Source organism: Daldinia caldariorum (genome assembly GCF_022478825.1).
Source record: "Daldinia caldariorum strain CBS 122874 unplaced genomic scaffold F4812scaffold_2, whole genome shotgun sequence".
In the NCBI taxonomy this organism is placed as follows: Eukaryota; Fungi; Ascomycota; class Sordariomycetes; order Xylariales; family Hypoxylaceae; genus Daldinia; species Daldinia caldariorum.
Window position 1 is genome coordinate 1,785,577 of NW_025953038.1, and position 14,126 is coordinate 1,799,702.

Genomic DNA, 14,126 nt, shown 5'->3' on the forward strand with positions numbered 1-14,126 from the left:
AAAACTTGCTGCCTCAAAAAAAACGGTGAAAGTTTCAAGAAATAGCAACGCGATTTGACCCACCTTGAATTAGAAACAAGTCTTTTTCTACGTTGTGTCATCGTACAAACGATGCAGCAAATATTGTTGATAGGTATTCACATGACGTCAAAACGCTTAGAGTTCAGTACTTGAACAAATGAAGTGAGAATTGGAAATATTTAACTACCTCGGTACAGATATCTAGCTAGGAAGACGTTTCCCCCCGACATTAGCATAACACTATAAAACTAATCGAGGCTATGCGGGTAGAGAAAGGGGTTAACACAGCTTATCAGAAACAAGGATATTCCAGGATGGAAAAATTACAACCGTCAAACTTTACGAGCTTAAAAGAACTTTCAGAATCGACAGCCATGCTAACGGCGTAAAAACCTTTAGAATACACAACATTTCACCTTCATCAAGACTGCCACCTTATTTTTATATTTTGTATTTCTTTCATTCGTAATTAAGTCTAACAGACATGGGTATGACGTAACCGATGGCCTATACGCCGTGGTATTTCAGTTTACAAGAAGGAAATGAAGTGAACAACTGTGCCTATGCGGGATATATCTAACTTATACACCGAAGGCAAGAGTATGTAACACCAATTAGGAGCCTTCCCGACTGACCACCGCAAAACGAGCGGCGAGCCCACTTCATCAGGAAACCACCTATTGAGATTTCTCGTGCTGGGTAGAGACACGTTGGAGAGAGACGACTGAAAAACATATTAGCATAATATTCGTACGGTTTAGGAATAGCGGAATACAACTTACCGAAGTCTTCGAGCGATCTCTGCTTTTGGCTGCCCTTGGGGGACTTGCCGTGCATGAGGTTGTCGAATCCAACGCTGTCCTGGAGGATGTAGTAAACACCACCCATGATGCAGAACACACCGAAGGAGAAGATCCAAATACGGACGACGGCGACGATGTGAGTCAACGCTCCGTTTTCGAAGAAACCCCAGATGGTGAAGCAAGTGGCGAGGATATCGACGATGAAAATGGCACCAGTCAACTGCCACGAGGGGATGGAAGACCAGAAAGGACCATTGGCACGGGTAATGAAGATCAGCCAGTTCTCAGTAAGAGAGATCTCAAGGAAGAGAACCTCGTCCATGTTACCGTTGTTCTGAACAATACCACCGTTCTCACCCTGGGCGTACATGGTAGTGACAGTAATCCAGGTACCGACGGCAAGGACGACACCGAGGAGGACGGACATACCCCAAAGCTTGGGCAGATTCCACTTGACAGGGCTCATAGAGTAGGGGGCATTGTCATAGGCAATAGCAAGAGTGGCAACATCGGCGAAGATGGCAATAAAGACAACAAGCTCAATATTGAGGGACCGGTTCAAAATTGCGATCCACAGACCGAGGTAAATCTCCAAGTGAAGAGAAAGGGCGATACGGTATACGACGTAGGCGTACATACGGTGGAAGATTTGGCGGGAAGTCTTGAGAGCATCAATGATGGCACCTAGACCGGGCGCAAGGAAGACGATATCGGCAGCAGATCGGGCAGCGTCGGAGGCACCCTCGACAGCAATACCAGTATCAGCCTTCTTCAATGAGGGGGCATCGTTCACACCATCACCAGTCATGGCAACAAGGTAACCACGCTGCTGTAGAATCTCGACGACGTTGTACTTGTGTTGGGGGAAAACCTCAGCAAAACCATCGGCAGCCTCGACGAAATCGTAAACCTCGGAACCAGGCATGTCACCACCGCCACCGAGACCAAGGCGCTCAGCATTGTACACGTTGGTGCCGAGACCAAGTTGACGGGAAGTTTCACGGGCAATACCGACAGCGTCACCAGTAAGCATCTTAATGGAAAGACCAAGGCGTTTGGCTTCGTTGATAGTGCGGGCAGTATCGTGACGAGGGGGGTCAGAGCAAGGCATTATACCAAGGATCTCCCAGGCACCCTCACCACGCTTGCGGGCAACACCAAGAGAACGGAAACCACGAGTAGCGAATTCAGCGACCTTGTTCTTGTAGGCCTGGTCAATCTCCTCAGGGATAGGGTGGTCTTCCTCGACAGTCTTCAGAACGAAAAGAGGGGCACCCTTGACACAGGTAATGCGTTCACCTTGAGGGGACTCGACAACAGCGGTAACCTTCTTGGAGACAGGGTCGAAGGGGAAGAACTCCTTGACGATGTACTTGGAGAGGACACTCTTGGCACGGGGGTAGTACTTGAGAGACTTGAGGAAAGCCTTGTCGATAGCGTCAATACCCTTCTTCTTGCGGCTGGCAGCGAGACAGGCAGTAAGCATGAGATCCTCGGGGTCAACACCGGCGACAGTGTAGGGCTCAGAGAGAGACAGCTTGTTCTTGGTCAAAGTACCAGTCTTGTCGGAGCAGAGAATCTCCACACCGGCCAGGGACTCAATGGCGGAAAGCTTCTGGACGATAGCCTTCTTCTTGGCAAGATAAGCGGCACCGACAGCCATGGTAGTGGTGACGACGGCAGGAAGACCGACGGGGACACCAACAATGGTAATGGCAAGGGTGAATCGGAGGATGTCAACAATAGGGTTGGATCGGTAGAAAGAGGAGACCCAGACAACCAAGAGAGTGAAGACGACGAGAATCAAAAGCACAGTTCCAATACCGTTAAGAACCTCAGTGAAGTGACCAGTACCAGCAGAAGCCTGGTTCACGAGGGCAGCGGCACGACCGACGAAAGTGTTATCACCAGTGGCGGTAATGACCATGAAGGCCTCACCACGCTTGACGGCCGAAGAGGCAAAGCACTGGTCGCCCTTGTGCTTGTCAACAGCGAGAGATTCACCGGTAATGGCAGATTGGTCGACTTGTAGGAAAGCATCGTCGGTGACGATTCGGCCATCAGCAGGGATAATGGTACCTTCTTCGACCTGGAGGATATCACCAGGAACGACTTGGGGAGCCTCAACTTCTTTAAGAGTTCCGTCTCGGAGGACAACAGCCTTGAGGGCAAGAGTCTTCTTCAACTCATCGACAATTGAACCAGCCTGGAATTCCTGAATGAAACCAACACAGGCGTTGAGGAGTAGCAGAGCACAAATGACACCAAAGTCGACCCAATCTTCTAAACCAGCGGCAAGGACGGCAGCAGCCTCCATGACGAACTGGATAGGACCAATAAAGAAACCCTGTGATATGTTAGGCAATAGAATTCAATCGTTGGAGTGGCACAAATGCTTACAAAGAACTTGAGGATGAGATTCTCCTTCTCCTCCTTCATCTGATTGAGACCATATTTTCGGCGGCGGTTTGTAACCTCAGCTGTATTACAAGTTAGTTCAAACTCTTAACAAGACAAGATACCCTCGTCGCAAAGTGCAACTTACCTTCTGTCAGACCAACTCGGGTATCGGTCTGGAGCATCTCCTCCGGCACAACACGACCAGTACCAGCGGGCTGTCCATCTTCCTCTTCCTCGACGTCAAAGGCATTACCGTCTTGCGACTCGAGGTCCTCGATTAAGGCATCAATGTCCTCATCTTCTTCTTCTTCCTCACCCTTAGCAGGCTTGGCAACGGTAGGATCTTGGGCACGATGGGCCTCTTTCTCGTCGAAATTACCCGACTCGATATTGGTGTGCAGTGCCGGCGCAGCGGCGTTGGACTCGGCCATGGTGGCGAGCTTTGGTTTATGGCAGTAAGACGAGGCTTATTGTCAAAGTGGAATTAAGATAAGTGATTGAGGACCGAGTCCAGGTTAATTATTATTATTAGTCCAGGATAGGCGACAATAGGATCCGACTGGAATGCTGATTAGGTTGAAAGATAGGTAATTGACGATGTTTGTTTTTTTATGGTGAGGTATGAATGGTCGTAAATGTAAGGTGGACGACGTTCAAACTGATCACTCAGAAGGGAGGGGGGAAGAGGGGAGATTTGGCGGGAAGGCACCACGGACGACCTTGGGGGGATTGACAAGCCAGAGCAGCCGAAAGTCTTCAACGTGATGGGGAGGAAAAAAAAAAGAGAGAAGTCGCGTCCAACGTGGGAGAGGAATTTCTTTATAAAGTGAGAGAAACAGAGTAACGTGAGAGAACGCTAATTCCGAAGAGTGGGGTCCTTCGTTGACCAAGCTGCCAGTGGCTCACTATCTAGGTAGGTACATGGAAGTATTAGTACAGGCTAGCACAGTGTGGACTTGCCTTGCCATCGTTCCCCACTGGACCCACACGTTAACGTCTACTAGATTCCCATTGGCCAAGCTAGGGCGATATTCAAAAAATACCACTTGCAACTTCCTCTGAACTCATTGTTTAAGGTACGTGTTTGTACATGTTTCACGCGTGAATTTTGTACGATATGATACTTCAATACTTATTTACGTTGCCGAGGCGTTATTAGTTACGGGGCAGCAAAAGTTTAAGGGACGACAGCATATTGATAATGTAAATACAGCGTTAATACACAAACTTATATAAACTCATATAATTGCAGCAGATGTACGTACGTACGTTAGGTATGTATGTATTTATGTATGTAACAAGAAACTACATATATTTCGTGCTCAAGTCTCCAGTCACATACTCACATATGCACACACATACGCACACATGTATATTTTGGCCCGTCAACCTTACAGGTTTGTTGACATTCAAGACATCTACATTCAGGTCCACGGGTGCATGTGTAGCTTAGTTAGCTACATAGTTGTCCCTGGGGAAATTGCCTCTATGCAACATTAGTGCTCAGGGGGCCGAAGGTACGATGCATCCCACGCAATACCAAGTGGGTGACCTTGTAGCTATACCTACCTTTTAGCTACTGATTTAGGTAAAGTGTACAGCTGGTGAGCTACACTATACACTACTTGTGTAGATAGGGAAGCATAAGGGCACAGTGTGACTTGGTCCCTGCATGCTCCACCTATCGGTACCTGAACAGCGTCGACTCCACATCCCATCTCTCCAGAGCAAAAGAGCAGGAGCACCCCCATGAACAATTCTGATCTTGCGGGAATTTACAACTCGATGGGCGGCCCATGATGATGACAACACGCGTGCACCGACTTTTCCATAACCCAATTTACGGTCAAAGCTTTGAGGACAATACTTCCGAAGCTGTAGAAGTATTCCTACTTTTCAATTGACTCATTTTTAGGGCACATAGGCCTATATCTGTCCATGCGACGGTTGGCATGGAAATAGCTTTGGTCTAGTTGTTTTGGTCACTCGTGGTTTTTTTTTTTTTTTATCCAGTCTTGGTACAGGAACAGGCTCTTCCTGAATCAAGATTCCTTAAGCTCTCTGCATTCGGGAAGCACGGTCTATCTCTAGGCCCATGGGCTTATGCCAGGGCTGCTAACCATCGAACTAGGAATGCCCATGTCCGCTCATGTTAAAATGTTAGTCTCACAGTGTCAGATTGTACTATGGGAGCCGGCCAAATGGCAAGTCAGTGCGCCTCATTACTGTTCTCTCATGTTATGCTATCACACAACCAGAACAACCCATCTGGTACATACATCCAGGTACACATTAGGTACAGGTATCCTTACTTTAACCAACATTATGAGCCATTTTTTTCATCCAAGACGCTGAGGGAGGCTGCTTTCGAAAGCGGAAAAAGGCGCTGGAACACACCCGATCCTGTCGATCCTGCTAAGAAATAACATTGTATTGTGTCGTTTGGTTTTATTAGAGCAGAACTACCTAACCTAACCATGCCAATGACTACCTAGGTATTTACAGCTCCAGGTCGCTACCTACCTCCCAGCCTCTCCCTTATCAACCGTCAATCGTCATTCTTCACGTGGAGCACCTGTACGTACCGCCTGCCCGGCAACCTGCCAAATGCGGCTTTATTTCTCGGCCTGTTGCTAGGCTCGCCGCTCAGGGCCTTAAGAAAATACCTAAACGATGAAAGTATGGCTAGGGGAAACGCGATCCGCCTGAAAGGCCCTGAAAGGGACCAAGCAACGTGGGTAAATTAAGGCCGACTCTACGAATCGTAGACAACGGCAGCAATTCCTGCGAGTTAGAACAAACCCATCTGGCGTATGTGGCTTACTTTTCATACGTCATAATACCCATGGGGGGACCAATCCCGCATTTTCCCAGACCTGCACCATAAACACTACCCCAGCCAGCCCAGCTACCTAGGTACTGGTCAGTGGTCACAGACCACATGGATGGACATGTCACTCTCGCAATTAAATTTTTTCCCTCTGCATCCGCGGCGAGTCTTTCACCGACATGCTCCGGGAAAGCGAGCTCGGTAAAAGCCAGAAAGCGTCCTTTGTCTGCCGCAAATTTCTCGGATGGGTATTCGTTCGGTATGGCCGTAACTCCACAAAGCTTGCCGCTTGTTATCTTATGGCCACCGTCAATTCTACGTCCGATATCCGCTACTTGCCCCTTTGTATATACGGAGTTCGCTAGTAGAATGGCCTTTGCGCCATATCTCTCTAAGTCCAAGTCTAGACGAAACAACTAGATTTCGGAATCGCCTATGGAATCGCCCATGCCTTTTTTTCGGTCATCGGCATCTTCGCCATCTCGATAACAACCGTCTGGCTCCAAATTTGCGCAAAGCCTTATCGCAATGCACAGGTCTAACCGATGTTATCTCGCAGTTTCATCTTCATCATATACCTCTGATACTACACTCATTAAAGAGGGAACAGAAAAAAAAGAGAAAAAAAAACCTCGTAAATGAATCTGACGTACAAATCGCTCACTAGAAGGCAACTAGTCGCGTGGGCAGTAATAAACTCCTAATATCAGGACTGACAATATGCATACAAATCTGGAACCTTACTAAGTTAATTTCGCCAATCATGTTGACGACAAAAACATAATCTCAAAAAAAAAAATCGGGATTCGTACGACTGGGATATGCCCGCCTGGGAGTGCGTGATTTGCGCTAGGAGGATGCATCTCAGAAAATGGGCGTCCGCCTCGCCGTTTGCAGGCTTCTGGATTCAGGATAGCCGAACCACATGGGGGTTAGGTGGCACAGTAAGGATTTCGTGTAAATTACACTGGGAGGATCCGAGGATCGAGCCGCTCGTGTCGCTAAAAGATTTTACCATCTGGCGGCCCACGCTGTCGCTCCTTATCAGTGGCCCAATGGCTTTTATTCGGACATTATGTGGTTCCTCTCCCCAAGGAGCAATTTCTGGTTTGTTTACGGTCTGCCGAGGTGAGAATAGCTTGGTCTCCGGGGGCTCCTTAAGCCTATCCGCTACGGGGAGACCCTTTCCCAACATGTATCTGACTCCCGATATTTGACAATGCCCGTCGTGTCTCCGAACAGCCGACAATCGCTCGCGCTCGCGTTGGTGCTGCAATGACTTACGAAACAAAAGAATAATCTAGCCTCGTAAAGCTCGTTTTGTCCAGTACTTTTATGCGTTTCCCATTTCTTAACCCCCTATTGGAGCCGCGCCTAGTCTACATATGTCAAACATCCATGTAACTACCACGACCTTATCATCGATATTTGTACGAATTGGATTCCGTAAAATCTCGTAACACCTGAGATTATACGAGTAATAGACGGCTGAGATGGTGTGCGCTGTCGAAGCCAGGGATTGATGCACGCAAGTTAACATGAAACCCGGCTACAAAAAAGCTTGATTGCCGTCTGATGGAACTTGAAACAATTCGACAATTGTTCTTGTGGTCAATGTTTGCAAAACACTATTAAGAATATACCTCACTAAAGACTGTTGATTTTTCTTAGTAATGAGCCTTTTTTTTTCCTCTTCCCCTTTTTCTTAGCTTCTTTGCCTACTAATGTAATTTGCGAGATTTATTACAGGAAAGTCACATCTCGGATCCATTTAAAAAGCTTGAGATTATGGAGGTTTCTTGACCAATGGGTTCGGGTTTTCCATTTCTAGAAAACTACAAGAGCTAAGAATAATAAAAGCGACCAATAAAACGACGTCTCAAAAACTTCTATCGATGCAAGAAGGGTTCTAGTCTCATTAATTATGCGTATATTAAGGCATGGAGCCCTTGACTTTGTTTAAAGCGAAGGTTCTTTTTTGCCACGACGTCAAAGCTAATACGTTTAGAGTGACCGCGTTTTCATCTTACGGGGCTTACACGCGAAAACTCTAGAATCTGAACCTCGTCGCTACGCTTGACCATTTCGATTTTGCTATAATGAAGTCTAGGTATATTACGGATCCATACTCGGAAATGCAGTCCAAGTCGATGTAACAACAAAAGAAAAAGCTATTACTATCCCCCGACATTAACGTCTCCTTTTCAGCCCAGCCAGCTATGACAGATCTAAATTGTGTACGATCTCTCCACAGCCAAGTTAATAAGTTGATTGTTTCTTCCTAGCGCAACGCCCGCCCCCCGAAAACTTTGAATAGCAGATATGGCACGTACCGACGTTACCATCGTACAATACATAATACATACATGCGTACATGCGTACCTAACCCAGGTAGTTAGAACCAAACTTGAAGCAATCGTGGCAGGCATCTAACATGATGATTGTACATCTCTATCCGTTGTAGGTATGTATGTGCATTATAATACATACTACCTAATGTACGCATTCTATCTAGTGTCTTGGTAAAACCCAACTACCTACATACCCAGGAATGTATCAATCAAATATCGGAATCCTCTGGAAATAACATGGAGGTAATAGAGGTAATAGATAGGTATAGCCATGCAGTGTTCTATTTACGGTACAATACCGCTTTTCGATAGAACAGACCTCATCAGACAATTCTTCCTTGGCACGTACATTCTCGCGTCATGCCAAGAGACCACAAAGATACTACAATCTGCCCTAAAGCCTTTTCCTAACTAGCTAACCCGTTTTCCCCTTCGTCGGTCACTAGGATTGGGGTATACTTTAGACAAATAGACAAATAAATCAGTTAGATCTAAAGCTTAGCTCTGCTAGTAGTACTAATATCGAGTCTTTGCCGTCCCTCTGCATCACCACGATGCCAGGTGCGTATATCGAAAGCCAAGATTGCAGCACGACGATCATCCTCCATCCAGGGAATACAAGACCCCTTCGTCTACCGTCGAAATCCTTGGCAGGCTTGCTATATCACAATCTAAGCAATAAATAGATACGCCGCACTCGAAAGAAATGAGAATATGCACAGCACCAAGCGCGCGGAGCTGCGCAAATGTTCCGGGCCAAGCTCTGGTAATAATAAAAAAATGTATTGCGGCGTCAAGACACCGAAGGAGGTCAGAACCTAAAATACACATGCCGCGTAAATGAATAATCAGAAAATTTAAGAAATTACTGTCTATCATCAGTCTGGCTGGCAGAAGAAGCCAGCTTGCCAGCATACCTAAAGTAAACCTCGTTAGAAGCCAAGACTTTCCCGTTAGACTTCCCAAAAAATGACTCAGGAACCAGCGACAGACAGACAGGATAAAACATAAAACTCAAGGGCGGCCTATCCGATTCGTCGTGATCATTTCATTTTGCTAGGGAACACAAATACGGGCCGTCTCGGGCTCGGCAGGGGGGGCAACAACAAACTCTGGGTTCTTTTTTTTTTTTTTTTTGCTTTAACGCCTCGCCTCCCCCCCAGAATCCCAAACTGGTCCGTGTTAAGATCACGTGTAACAGTTAACAGTAACCCTAAATGTACAACCCATCCACTTCTAACACTAGTTAAGCTACTAACACATTTACATATTAATTTATATTAAGATAAGTCGCATCCTTAACTACATGCAGAATTAACGCTGTTCGTATATTAAAATATTTTTTAAAAAAATATATATTTAATTAATATTTATATTATTGAAAAGGTTTAATTAAAGCGAAACTAGCGATGTAATTTTTATATTTTATATTATTAAAATAAATTAAGAATAAAGGTATATTAAAGGTATGTGGTATTTGAAATGTATGTGGCTTTAAGGGATATTATATAATATTCTTCTATGTGGCCTTGGGGAGTGTCACGTGATACCCTTTTAAGCTGACACGTATACATTTAATTATTCGAATAGCTTTTGAACGTGCACTTAGCTAAAAGTTATATCATTTAAAAGCTCTAATTGAAGCGAAACTAACGATACGCTTTTTATATTTTGCATCTTTCAATTAACTGGAGAGTAAATGTAAATATAATAAAAGGCATGTGGCTTATACGAACAATGTAAATTCTGTATATGGTTAAGGGTTTAACTAATCCTAATACAGATTAGTATGTGGATATATCAGTAGCTTAACTAGTGTCAGAAGTAGATAGGTTATACGTTTAAGATATTTGGGTTGTACATTTAGGGTTACTGAATAGTTAACTAACCTCCACCAAAAACCCCAAACTCTAGTACCATGGGGATCCGTAGTAGTAAGGAGAGAAAATGGGGTCGTTGCGACACTACTACTACTAATAACTATACTACTAACCACCTAACCTAACCTAACTTATTAACACACATACTATTACTACGACCTTTTGCAACACGCACTTTGCCCTTGCACGGTTCGGTGTGACGGCGGGCCACCCGCTGCGTGCCCAGCGCAGCCAGCGTTAGTCTTTCGTCAGCGGATACCTAAGGCACGGGTGACCTTTTTGTCTTTTTTTTTTTTTCTCTTTTGCCTTCCACTAGTAGTAGCAGTAGTAGTAGTATTGCATTGCGACAACGCGAAAGTGGAGTTTCCCCCGTACTCTAACGACGGCGGTGATGACGATGCGCGGCGGATTGCGGTAAGCGTTTCGTGCTTGACCGCCAATATGCCATGCCATGCCCTCCTTATGACATACATAGTACCTACGTAAAAAGAGGCCGAAATACACCCTTTTTAGTACACCTCACACCTCCTTTATCATCCCCATAACGCGGGAGACACTTTTCGCGCGGGGCGATTCGTTAGAAGGTTTGACAGATGCCACTTTTTCTATGCTGTTTTTATTTTTAATTCTTTTGGGGGGGGCTGTAAGACGACGTATGGATGCAACACGACTTGCGCCCGACGGCAATAGGTACCTGTATCTCTTAGAGACCCAAACTAGGGTCCAGGACTAGCGTATTTCTTAAACCATGGAATGCAATCTCGCTACCAAGCCACTGTTCCCCTGTATGTATCTTTTTAAAACTCAGCGTGTTTTTACGTGTGTTTAAACGTGTTTATACTTACTATTTAGAGCCTCGTATGAGATAGGTGGGTATATGTCTAAACGCAGAAGTCTGATACGTCGGAGCCAACAAGCTAGCAATCGCCTGCATAACGCTAGTCCTGGACCCTAGTTTGGGTCTCTAAGAGATAGTATTCGACGTCGGCGGATGCATGGACCCGTCAAACCCCCACCGAAGTTTTCTATGCGGTGATCTAAGGTTAGATTAGGTAGGCACTATGTAGGTAGGAGGGCATAATAACGCGCCAACGTGTAACTTCGCACCACCATATCACTTGGATGTCCGTCGAGTGTTTGTTCTCGAAGACGAAACGTTGTGTATATGTTGTTAGTCATGCTAGTCGGTATCAAATAATACGCCTGAGTGTCCGGACGTCCTGTCTATCTGGTCAGAAGTACCGATACACTCGACATTCTTTCTTGTACGACTTCGAGCACTGTATTGTTATCATGTATTTGGAGCGTTTCCAAGAGGGAGGACCTAGGTTTGACTAGGATAATAGTTTCCGACCGCCGGTTTGTTGCTAAAACCAAATATCCCCCTTCTGGCATATACTGAGACATGCGATTCATACATTCTTCCTGGCGATACCAAGACTACATAGTTGCTTTCCTTCGGCCAATGGCCGTGACACTATCGACTTGGCATATGAAGGCAAGGAATGGGTTTGAGGTCGAGATCGAGGCTTTGGGTCTTCTCTCTCTAAACCCGTGAACGTGGTAATCGGTCTCGTCTTCGACTTTCACGTGTAATGGTCACGGGCTACTTCGTCATTAGTCGCATCGATTCACGGGGTAGGTGGTCGAGAGATTATATGATAGCTAAACGAGATACTATAATAGTCAATTTAGCGATGAGGTTCTGATAGTTAAAGGGGTGCCGATATCAACTCTGAAGAAGTTTACAGCTTCTAACGAAAGAAAGATATGATATTCATCTTCAATCCAATGTTGAGGCAATAAGCAAGCCGTAGTGTTTAATCTATTTAGCTACACGTCTAGGGTTTAGCCCATCGAGATATGTTATTGTAAGGTAACTTCCCACGTCCTCCTGTATTTGGCTACATAGATGCTTGTATAATATTGAGTAGTATATCTGTTGTATTTCCTAATAACATACTGTTAGGGAGCATCTCGGTTTAGCGTAGTGCCACTCAATAAACTAAACTACTACCTCTGCCGCCATGGAAGGTACTGCATTGGCAATGGTGAAGTTCTGATTCTCGAAATGGCTCCGCGGTGGCATATGCTGCCGCGGCTGGTCCAACATAATCCACGGATGGTAGGAGTGTTACGAAGATAACATTACTGCTTACCTAACTATAGTTACCATTTCATCCTGTTCGAGCTTTGAGTAGGACCTTGAAAGGCTCATGTGGGATCGCAGGAACCAGATCTCCGATTAGATTAACTATCACATGAATACAAGCAGACTTACCCGCATGCATGCCCAAATCTGCACAGAACCTCAGCTTATTTTGCCTATCAAGCCTCTTGATCCATAATTCCTCCCCTATCTCGCCAACTAGAGGTGAATCAACATGCATGGAGGAGTAAATAACTTCGGCGTTGGGTATTGCTTCTGTATTCAACGGGCCATGAAAGTGGTGCCAACGAGACAGCTGAAGAACTTGTGCAACGAACGATAAAGTTGAATCATGTCTCCACGAACGTCAACCTGCATAGTCTACATAGTTCGCTGCTATGCCACTTTACAGCTGAATCACAACTTGGTGGCAATGCAAGTTGGCAGTGTCCTAGGAGTAGGAGGGTATACAAAGCAGGTAGGCTAACCCATTGCCCGATATTAAGACCAAGGACGTTTCCTACGCATGGATTTATAACTTGTCTAATTCAGTTTACGATATAGCACAATTTTGACATGTACTCGGACTAAATCACTGACACGAGAACTCGAGCAATATGGAAGGTAGGTTGCCAGTAACAACTTAACAAGTATATATTGTCTACCTACCTGTTATCTAATATATTAAAGCCTGCCCAGCGTCTTAATTACTAGCATAATTATGATTATATTTTATACAGATGTTTGCTCCGTGTAGACAGACTTACATACACAAGTACCTAACAACTGCAGTCTGAAAAGCCATATTCTTATGTGTTTGGAATATAGGCCTTTATAGAGTCCCGATACCAGTAAAAGCACTCGAAGGCATCCATAAAAGTGCATCCCTCGTCTATTTAATAGATGTTCTAAGCATTGTCTTAGCTAGAGGATGCACAGTCTATGACCACCTAAAGTGATCAATCTCCTAGCTTTAAGTCCCGCTTTGAATTCATACGCTGCTTCTTCGAGGTTACTAACTCGAAAAACAAGGAGTTCATGCTGGTTCACATGATCCTGTTTTGACGATACTAGGGTTGGCGCTTCTCTGGCTAAGGAAGGCCTTAAAGAGCCCTTCTTCTTCGCGGGCTTGGTGACGGGTTATTCGGCAACCTGGACGCTGTTAGCGTTCCAGACCCCAGCTTCCTGTTTTCGCCTAGATTCTTGTAGCTCTGCTGAGTTTGCTCCATATCCATCTCCACCGTTCTAGCCTCCCTGGCTTTCTGTGCAATGTTCGTTCTCACAGTCCTTGCATTTAGCTTTCTGGTAGACGCCTCAGAGGTACCTCGGAGGTACCTCCGAGGGCTCGAAAATACGACACCTAAAGAGAGGGGAGCTTTCATCTGTCGCCTACTGTCATCCAGGACAGACCAGAAATCTCGAGCAGACATTCATGGGAGCCCGAGGCCTAGGCTTGGGAACAAATCTTCTGGGCACCAAATATCTGCTAGGCGGGTGAAGCAGTAACGGAGCGAGGGCTGCCAGGAATGATATACCTTCATTTCAGATGAGAATAAAGTCGGTTGATTTAGGAGAATGTTTAGCACATTTTGTAGATCTTAAGTTGTAATATATCTACCCAACTGACGCATCATCAACTACATTAGTTAAGTTATAATAATTGGCAGTTACCCTATATAATAATTTCGGCTT

General features: G+C 45.4%; 1 protein-coding gene across 1 annotated transcript; it reads right to left on the minus strand.

The window, feature by feature from the left end:
• Window positions 1–179: 179 nt before the first annotated feature.
• F4812DRAFT_414403 (plasma-membrane proton-e) lies at window positions 180–4,111 on the minus strand. The gene is made up of 4 exons (XM_047932885.1): window positions 3,370–4,111; window positions 3,225–3,304; window positions 804–3,171; window positions 180–745 (listed from the first exon to the last, which is right to left on the minus strand). Exons 1-4 carry the CDS (start codon window positions 3,653–3,655, stop codon window positions 699–701), a joined length of 2,781 nt encoding a protein of 926 aa, XP_047793842.1. The 5' UTR covers window positions 3,656–4,111; the 3' UTR covers window positions 180–698.
• Window positions 4,112–14,126: the final 10,015 nt, after the last annotated feature.

Bases quoted from the DNA above. Each gene is read 5' to 3' on its own strand.
- F4812DRAFT_414403 (XM_047932885.1), bottom strand. From the start codon at position 3,655: ATGGCCGAGTCCAACGCCGCTGCGCCGGCACTGCACACCAATATCGAG. The intron at 3,172-3,224 runs GTAAGCATTTGT...AACATATCACAG, and splicing joins ATCTCATCCTCAAGTTCTTT to GGTTTCTTTATTGGTCCTAT. The intron at 746-803 runs GTAAGTTGTATT...TATGTTTTTCAG, and splicing joins GAGATCGCTCGAAGACTTCG to TCGTCTCTCTCCAACGTGTC.